Source organism: Passer montanus, unplaced genomic scaffold (genome assembly GCF_014805655.1).
Source record: "Passer montanus isolate IOZ18808 unplaced genomic scaffold, ASM1480565v1 scaffold330, whole genome shotgun sequence".
NCBI classification, from domain to species: Eukaryota; Metazoa; Chordata; class Aves; order Passeriformes; family Passeridae; genus Passer; species Passer montanus.
Window position 1 is genome coordinate 45,338 of NW_024368042.1, and position 9,712 is coordinate 55,049.

A 9,712-nucleotide genomic window follows, 5' to 3' on the forward strand; every position below is an offset into this window, starting at 1 on the left:
GCAGGAAATGGGAGAGAGCTGGGCAGAAACTGGGCAGGAACTGGGAGAGGGGGGGGGACGCGGGCGTGTCCCCTGCACGCGGAGTTGCGACATTGCCGGCGGCTTCCTGTGACACTGGGCAGGAAATGGGAGAGAGCTGGGCAGAAACTGGGCAGAAATTGGGCAGGAATTGAGGAGAAAATGGGAAAGAACTGAGTAGAAACTGGGCAAAAACTGGGCAGGAACTGGGAGAGAACTGGGCAGAAACTGGGCAAAAACTGGGCAGAAAATGGGCAGAAATCGAGTACAAAATGAGAAAGGACTGGGCAGGAATTGGGCAGGAAATGGGAGAGAGCTGGGCAGAAAATGGGCAGAAATTGAGGAGAAAATGGGAAAGAACTGAGTAGAAAATGGGCAAAAACTGGGCAGGAACTGGGAAAGAACTGGGCAGGAGCTGGGTGGAAACTGGGCAGAAAATGGGCAGAAATTGGGCAGAAATCGAGTAGAAAATGGGAAAGAACTGGGCAGAAAATGGGCAGAAATTGAGGAGAAAAAGGGGAAGGACTGGGCAGGAACTGAGTTAAAAACTGGGCAGGAAGCAGGCAGAAACTGGGCAGAAAATGAGCAGGAGCTGGGAAGAAACTGGGAAAGAACTGGGCAGGAAAATGGGCAGAGACTGGGAAGAAACTGGGTATAAAATGGACAGAAACTGGGTAAAAATTGGGAAGAAACTGGGGAAGAACTGGGCAGAAAATGGGCAGAAACTGGGTAGAAAATGGGCAGAGACTGGGAAACAACTGGGCAGAAACTGAGTAGAAACTGGGAAAGAACTGGGCAGGGCGGGAGGTGGCCGGACAGGATTTTCCGGCTCCCGGTGGCCGTGCCCGGTGACCTGGTGGCCATGCCCGGGGCTCCCGGTGACCTCCTGGCCCTGGTGGCCCTGCCCTGCCTCCCGGTGACCCCCCGGTGTCCCCTCCCCGGTGACGTCCCCTCCCCGGTGTCCCCGGTGTCCCCTCCGGTGACGTCCCCTCCCCGGTGTCCCCGCAGCCGCGCTGGCCGCAGCCCAGGTGACCTCGGAGGACCAGGAAGTGCCGGAGCACAAACGTGAGTGTCCCCGGTGTCCCCGCGGTGCCACCAGCCCGGGGACCGTCCCGAACCCGGCGGGGGGGGCTCCAGCCGGGGAGGTTTGGGGTCAGCCTGGTTTGGGTGGTCCCAGAACCGATCCTGGTTCTGGCTGAGCAGGGTTTGGGCTGAGCCTGGTTCTGGCTGATCCTGGTTCTGGCTGAGCCCAGTCCCAGTTCTGGCTGACCCTGGTTCTGTTCTGACCCTGGTTCTGTCCGGTTCTGGTCCTGGTCCCAGTTCTGTTCTGACCCCAGTTCTGTTCTGACCCTGCTTCTCACCCGATTCTGTTCTGACCCCGGTTCTGGTCCCGGTTCTGTTCTGACCCGGTTCTGTCTGATCCTGGTCCTGGTTCTCTCTGACCCCATTCTGTCTGACCCGGTTCTCTCTGACCCGGTTCTGTCTGACCCAGTCCCGGTTCTGTCTGACCCGGTTCTGACCCGGTTCTGTCTGTCTGTCTGTCTGTCCCGGTCCTGGTTCTGTCTGACCCGGTTCTGACCCTGTTCTGTCTGTCTGTCCCGGTCCCGGTTCTGTCTGACCCGGTCCCGGTTCTGTTCTGACCCCGGTTCTGTCCGGTTCTGTCTGTCTGTCCCGGTCCCGGTTCTGTCTGACCCGGCTCTGTCTGTCTGTCTGTCCCGGTCCCGCCCAGCCGTGGAGATTCGCTGCGCCGCGTTCCGCTCCAGCTCCGGCAGCGCCCGCATCGAGTGGAAATTCCAGAGGGGCTCGTCCCTGGCTCTGATCTACTACGGGGGGGAGCTCACGGGTACGGGGACATTGGGGACACCGGGGACATTGGGGGGGCACGGGGACAGTGGGGACATTGGGGACACTGGGGGCACTGGGGGCACTGAGGGGACACTGGGGATGCTGGGGGGACATGGGGACATTGGGGACATTGGGGGGCACCAGGGACACTGGGGGATATTGGGGACACCAGGGACATGGGGATACTGGGGTCGCTGGGGGGCACTGGGGACACTGGGGAGGCCCCAAGCCTGTGGGGACATTGGAGGAGCCCCCTGTGGGGACATTTGGGGGGGTCCCAAAGCCTGTGGGGACATTGTGGGTCCCTGTGGGGACATCAGGGGTGTCCCTGTGGGCTCCCAGCCTTGTGTCCTGCAGAGCTGCACTGGGGGGACACCGAGGTGTCCCTGTGGGGCTGTGGGGTGTCCCTGGGATGTCCCCTGGTGTCCCCGGGGTGTCCCCGGGTGTCCCCTGCCATGTCCCAGCTCGCTGTCCCCCAGAGCCGTACCGGGACCGTGTCCAGTTCTCGCCCACGTCCATCCGGTTCCAGTCGGTGACGCGCGAGGACAGCGGGAAGTACATCTGCGAGGTGGTGGGGGATGGCAGCCAGATCGCCAAGTCCGAGGTCAACCTCATCGTCCAGGGTGAGGCCACCCTGTCCCCAACTCCAGCCTTGGCCCCTGTCCCCAGCCCCGGCCTTGTCCCCTGTCCCCATCCCTGGCATTGTCCCCTGTCCCCAGCCCTGCCCTTGTCCCCATCCCTGGCATTGGCCCTTGTCCCCATCCCTGGTGTTGTCCTTTGTCCCCAGCCCTGTCCTGGTCCCTGGTCTTGTCCCTGTCACTGTCCCACTCCCTGGGGTGGCTCTGGGCAGTCCCTGTCCCTGTGCCCAGGGTGACTCCAGACAGTGCCAGTCACTGTCCCTGTCCCATGTCTGGGTGGCTCCGGGCGGTGCCATCACTGTCCCTGTGTCCCCGCAGTGCCCCCGGGGAAGCCGCTGGCACACGTGCCCAGCTCGGCCACGGTGGGCGCGCGGGCGGTGCCATCACTGTCCCTGTCCCTGTGGTGACTCCAGGCAGTGCCATCCCTGTCCCTGTCTGTCCTTGTGGTGACTCCGGGCGGTGCCATCAGTGTCCCTGTGGTGACTCTGGGCAGTGCCATCAGTGTCACTGTCCCTGTCCCTGTCCCCGCAGTGCCCCCGGGGAAGCCGCTGGCACACGTGCCCAGCTCGGCCACGGTGGGCGCGCGGGCGGTGCCATCACTGTCCCTGTCCCTGTGGTGACTCCAGGCAGTGCCATCCCTGTCCCTGTCTGTCCCTGTGGTGACTCCAGGCGATGCCATCCCTGTCCCTGTCCCTGTGTGACTCTGGGTGGTGCCATCCCTGTCCCTGTCCCCGCAGTGCCGCCGGGGAAGCCGCTGGCACACGTGCCCAGCTCGGCCACGGTGGGCGCGCGGGCGGTGCCATCCCTGTCCCTGTCCCTGTGGTGACTCTGGGCAGTGCCATCACTGTCCCTGTCCCCGTGGTGACTCTGGGCAGTGCCATCACTGTCCCTGTCCCCGTGGTGACTCCAGGCAGTGCCATCCCTGTCCCTGTCTGTCCCTGTGGTGACTTTGGGCAGTGCCATCAGTGTCCCTGTCCCAGCGGTGACTCCAGGCGGTGCCATCCCTGTCCCTGTCCCCGTGGTGACTCTGGGCAGTGCCATCACTGTCCCTGTGTCCCCGCAGTGCCCCCGGGGAAGCCGCTGGCACACGTGCCCAGCTCGGCCACGGTGGGCGCGCGGGCGGTGCTGCGCTGCTCCGAGGCGCAGGGCTCGCCGCCGCCGACCTTCCGCTGGTACAAGGATGGCACCGAGCTGCCCCAGGACCCCAAATCCAGCCCCGCCTTCCGCAACTCCTCCTACAGCCTGGACCCGCGCACGGGGGAGCTGGTCAGTGCCAGGGCAGGAGGGCCCCCTCCCTCTCCCTTTCGTCTTTCCCTGCCCCTTTTCCTGTTCTTGTGCCCCTTTTCCTGCCCTTCGCCCTCCCTTTCCCTCTCTTCCTGCTCTTTTCCCTCTTTTCCTGCCCCTTTTCTCTGTTCTCCTCTCCTTTTCCTGTCCTTTCCCTGTTTTCCTCTCCCTTACCCCTTTTCCTGTCCTTTTCCCTCTTTTCCCTGCTCTTTTTCCCAGTTTTTCTCTCCCTTACCCCTTTTCCTGCCCTTTTCCTGCCCCTTTCCTTGCTCCTTTTCCCTGTTTTCTCTCTCCCCTTTTCCTGTCGTTTTTCCCTCTCCTTTTCCCCTTTTCCTGCCCCTCTCCCTTTCTCCCTTTCCCTCTTTTCCTGCCCTTTTCCTGCCCCTTTCCTTGCTCCTTTTCCCTGTTTTCTCTCTCCCCTTTTCCGATCCTGATCCAATCTCCTTTTCCCCTTTTCCTGCCCCTCTCCCTTTCTCCCTTTCCCTCTTTTCCTGCCCTTTTCCCTGTTTTCCTCTCCCTTTCTCTTTTCCCCGTTATCCTCTAATTTTCTCCTTTTCCTGCCCCCATTTCTCCCCTTTTTCCCCTCCATTTCCCCCTCATTTCCCCCCCATTTTCTCCTCATTCCCCCCCTTTTTCCTCCCCATTTTTTTCCCTGCTTTTCCCCCCTTTTTTCCCGTTTTTTTTTTCCTCTTCCCCCATTTTCCCCTCCATTCCCCTTGTTTTTCCCCCATTTTCCCTTGTTTTCCCCCCATTTTCCCCCCTATTCCCCTTGTTTTCCCCCCATTTTTCCCCATTTTCCCCCATTTTTCCCCATTTTCCCCCATTTTCCCCCATTTTCCCTGACCCCTGCCCGTCCCAGGTCTTTGAGCCCGTGGGGGGCTGGGACACGGGCGATTATCACTGCGAGGCCTCCAACAACGTGGGCACCCCCCAGAAATCCGACGTGTTCCGCATGGAAGCCAGTAAGGAACGATCCTGATCCCGATCCTGATCCTAATCCTGATCCCAACCCTGATCCCAATCCTCATCCCGATCCTGATCCCGATCCCAGTCCTGATCCCAGTCCTGATCCCAATCCCCATCCCAATCCTGATCCCGATCCCCATCCTGATCCCGATCCTGATCCCAATCCTGATCCCAATCCTGATCCCAATCCTGATCCCAATCCTGATCCCCATCCCGATCCCGATCCCAGTCCTGATCCCAGTCCTGATCCCAATCCCCATCCCAATCCTGATCCCGATCCCCATCCTGATCCCGATCCTGATCCCAATCCTGATCCCAATCCTGATCCCAATCCTGATCCCCATCCCGATCCTGGTCCTGATCCCAATCCCAATCCTGATCCCAATCCCCATCTTGATCCCAATCCCGATCCCAGTCCTGATCCAAATCCCCATCCTGATCCCGATCCTAATCCTGATCCTAATTCTGATCCCAATCCTGATCCCAATTCTGATCCCGATCCCAATCCTGGTCCTTATCCCAATCCAAATCCCAATCCCGATCCTGATCCCGATTCTGGTCCTGATCCGAATCCCAATCCTGATCCTGATCCAAATCCCCATCCCAATCCTGATCCCCTGATCCCATGGGATCTCCCCAGTCCCTCCTGATCCCCTTGGATCCCCCCAATGCCGTGGGGTCTCCCTGATCCTGTGGGATCCCCCCATCCCCCCGGGTCCCCCCGATCCCCCTGATGCCCCTGGATCCCCCAATCCTGTGGGATCCTCATATCCCATTGGATTCCCCCAATCCTGATCCCCATCCCAATCCTGGACCTTATCCCAATCCAAATCCTGATCCCGATCCCGATCCCCATCCCAATCCCGATCCTGATCCAAATCCCCATCCCAATCCTGATCCCCATCCTGATCCCCTGATCCCCTGGGATCTCCCCAGTCCCTCCTGATCCCCTTGGATTGGATCCCCGCCGTGGGGTCTCCCTGATCCTGTGGGATCCCCATATCCCAGCGGATCCCCTGATCCCATTGGATCCCCCCAATACCATTGGATCTCCTTGATCCCCCATCCCAATCCCGATCCTGATCCAAATCCCCATCCCAATCCTGATCCCCATCCTGATCCCCTGATCCCCTGGGATCTCCCCAGTCCCTCCTGATCCCCTTGGATCCCCCCAATGCCGTGGGGTCTCCCTGATCCTGTGGGATCCCCCCATCCCCCCGGGTCCCCCCGATCCCCCTGATGCCCTTGGATCCCCCGATCCTGTGGGATCCTCATATCCCAGTGGATTCCCCCAGTCCTGTGGGGTCTCCCTGATCCTGTGGGATCCCCATATCCCAGCGGATCCCCCGATCCCATTGGATCCCCCCAATACCATTGGATCTCCTTGATCCCGTGGGATCCCCCCGATCCCCTTGGATCCCACTGATCCTGTGGGGTCTCCCCGATCCCGTGGGATCCCCCGATCCCGTGGGATCCCCCTGACCCCCGTGCCGCAGGCGAGGTGAACGTGGGCGCCATCGTGGCCGCCGTGGTGCTGCTGCTCCTGGTCCTGGCGCTCGCTGCCTTCGGCGTCTGGTTCGCCCACAGGCGCGGCTACTTCAGCAGTGAGAGACTGGGGGGACTGGGGGGGACTGGGAGGGACTGGGATGGGACTGGGATGGGACTGGGATGGGACGGGGGGGGACTGGGGGGGACTGGGATAGGACTGGGAGGGACTGGGATGGGACTGGGAGGGACTGGCGGGGACTGGGATGGGACTGGGATGGACTGGGGGGACTGGGATGGGACTGGGATGGACTGGGGGGGACTGGGATGGACTGGGATGGACTGGGAATGGCCCCATGGACCCGAGATTGGCCCAGGAATAGTCCGGGCTGGCCTGGGCGTGGCCCCTGTCCCTGGGGTGTCCCCGTGTCCCCATGGCTGTCCCCGTGTCCCAGTGATGTCCCCCCCGTGTCCCCTCCCCTCCCTGATCCCCGTTTTTTCCCTTTCTTCCAGAAAAAACAGAGTGAGTGACAGCAGAGCCACCTCCTCCTCCTCCTCCTGGGTGACCCCACCCCCCCGGTGTCACCTCGGTGTCACCCCGGTGTCACCCCTGTCCCTGGGGTGTCCCCGGTGGGCGCAGAGGGGACACGGGGGGTGGCACATCCCAAAAACGCCGATTTCCCCGCAGCGCCGGCGGGAAGAAGGTGATTTACAGCCAGCCCTCGCGGCGCAGCGAGGTGAGGACAGGGGGCACCCTGGGGACACCCTGGGGACACCCTGGGGACACCCTGGGGACACCGGGACCTGCCACCGCCCTGGCGGGGACACCCCGGTGGCAGAGGGACACCCCGGTGTCCCCAGTGTCCCTTGGCGGGAGGGTCCTGGGGGTGAGGGGGGTGATGGTGTCACCTGTGGTGTCCCCATTGGTGTCACCGTGTCCCCACTAATGTCCCCATGGATGTCACCATGTCCCCATTGATGTCCCCGTGTCCCCATTGATGTCACCGTGTCCCCATTGGTGTCCCCAGTGTCCCTGGGGGTGGTGGGGGAGGGAGGGGCTCACGGGGCTCCCTGTCCCCATTGATGTCCCCATTACCATCCCCATTAGTGTCCCCTTATTGTCCCTGGTGTCCCCATTGATGCCCTGTCACTGTCCCCATCGATGTCCCTTTACTGTCCCCATTAATGGTTCTGTCACTGTCCTGTCCCCATGGCTGTCCCTGCCAATGTCCCCATGTCCCTCTTGATGTCCCCATCAATGTCCCCATCAATGTCTCCGTGTCCCCATGGCTGTCCCCATGTCCCCATCAATGTCCCTGTGTCCCCATCAATGTCCCTATCAATGTCCCCATGTCCCCATCCCTGTCCCCATGGCTGTCCCTGTGTCCCCATGGCTGTCCCCATGTCCCTCTTGATGTCCCCATCCCTGTCCCCATCGATGTCCCTTTACTGTCCCCATTAATGGTTCTGTCACTGTCCTGTCCCCATGAATGTCCCCGCGTCCCCATGGCTGTCCCTGCCAATGTCCCCATGTCCCTCTTGATGTCCCCATCCCTGTCCCCATCAATGTCCCCATCAATGTCCCCATGTCCCCATCAATGTCCCTGTGTCCCCATCGATGTCCCCATGTCCCCATCCCTGTCCCCATCGATGTCCCCATGGCTGTCCCCGTGTCCCCGCAGGGCGAGTTCAAGCAAACCTCCTCGTTCCTGGTGTGACGCCGTCCCCGCCACCCCCGGAGACCTTCTCCCCATTCCCGGAATTCCTGAAGGATTTGGGGAGTTCCGGCGGGATTTTGGGAATTCTGTGGCAATTTGGGAATTCCCGCGGGATTTTTGGGAGTTCCCGCGGGGATTTTGGGAGTTCCACAGGATTTTTTGGAATTCTGCGGGATTTGGGGAATTCCTGAAGGATTTTTGGGAATTCTGCGGGATTTTTGGAATTCTGTGGCAATTTGGGAATTCCCGCGGGATTTTTGGGAGTTCCCAAAGGATTTTTGGAATTCCCGCAGGATTTTGGGATTTCCCGCGGGATTTTGGGAATTCTGAGCGATTTTGGGAATTCCCGCGGGATTTTGGGAGTTCCTGCAGGATTTTGGGAATTCCCGCGGGATTTTTGCTGCGGTTTTTTTAAAGCCTCACCGGTGCCTTCGCCGCCGCTGCCTCTGGGACCTGGGGGGTCCCCGTGTCCCCCCTTTTTGTCCCCTTTGTCCCCCCCTCTTGTCCCCTCCCCTCGTTCCTCCTTTGTCCCCCTTGTCCGCTCCCCCCCACTGTCCCCTCCCTGTCCCCGGGGGGCTCCGGGAGGGGGCGGGGCCGGTGCCACCACCTGGGGACACCGGCAGTGTCCCACTGGTCCCAGTGACCCCCCCGTACTGGGAGCGTGGGGGGGGTACTGGAAATAAACCTGTGTCCTTTACCTGGCCTGGTGACACTGGGGACACTGGGGGGACACTGGGGACACTGGGGGGACCCTGGGGACACTGGGGGGACATGAAAGGGACACTGGGGGGACACTGGGGGGACCCTGGGGACACTGGGGGGACATGAAAGGGACACTGGGGGGACACTGGGCAGGGCTTGGTGGCACTTTGGGGCTGGTGACACTTTGGGGCTGGTGTCACCCCCAGGTCATGGTGGCACTTTGGGGCTGGTGGCACCTCCAGGGCTTGGTGACACTTCGGGGCTGGTGTCACCCTCAGGTCATGGTGGCACTTTGGGGCTGGTGTCACCTCCGGGGCTTGGTGGCACTTTGGGGCTGGTGGCACCTCCAGGGCTTGGTGGCACTTTGGGACTCGTGTCACCTCCAGGGCTTGGTGACACCTCCAGATGGTGGCACTTCCAGGCATTGGTGACACCTCCAGGCATTGCTGGAGTCTTGGCTGGTGGCTCTTCTGGGCGTTGGTGACACTTTGGGGCTGGTGGCACTTCCAGTGGTCAGTGACACCTCGAGGGCTTAGTGACACATCCAGGCATTGGTGGCATCTTGGGAATGGTGGCACTTCCAGGTGTTGGTGACACTTCCAGGCATTGGTGGCACTTTGGGGCTGGTGTCACGTCTGGGCTGGTGTCACCTTCAGGCATTGGTGATGTCTCCAGCCACTAGTGTCACTTTGGGGCCGATGGCACCTCCAGATGTTGGTGACACCTCCAGGGGTTGGTGACACTTTGGGACTGGTGGCAGCTCCAGCTATTTGTGTTCCCTTGGGGCTGGTGACACTTCCAGACTTGGTGACACTCTGAGGCTGGTGGCACCTCCAGGTGCTGGTGACACTCTGGGGCTGGTGGCACCTGCAGGACTGGTGACACTTCCACATCTGGTGACACCTGAGACCTCCAGGCATTGGTGACACCTCCAGACTTGCTGACACCTCCAGGGCTTGTGGCACCTCTAGAGGTTGGTGTCCCTTTGGGGCTGGTGGCACCTCCAGATGTTGGTGTCCCCTTGAATCTGGTGACACCCCCAGATGTTGGTGTCCC

The 9,712-nt window shown here is 61.2% G+C and overlaps 1 protein-coding gene across 1 annotated transcript; it reads left to right on the forward strand.

Annotated features, from left to right (window-relative positions):
• Window positions 1-927: 927 nt before the first annotated feature.
• F11R (F11 receptor) lies at window positions 928-8,054 on the forward strand (the record flags this gene model as incomplete). Its single annotated transcript, XM_039715538.1, has 10 exons — window positions 928-961; window positions 1,003-1,083; window positions 1,748-1,861; window positions 2,343-2,486; window positions 3,565-3,767; window positions 4,645-4,747; window positions 6,248-6,355; window positions 6,750-6,759; window positions 6,925-6,973; window positions 7,919-8,054. Coding segments are annotated over 10 exons (882 nt in total), but the record flags the coding sequence as incomplete, so codon positions are not given.
• Between the last annotated feature and the right edge of the window lie 1,658 nt (window positions 8,055-9,712).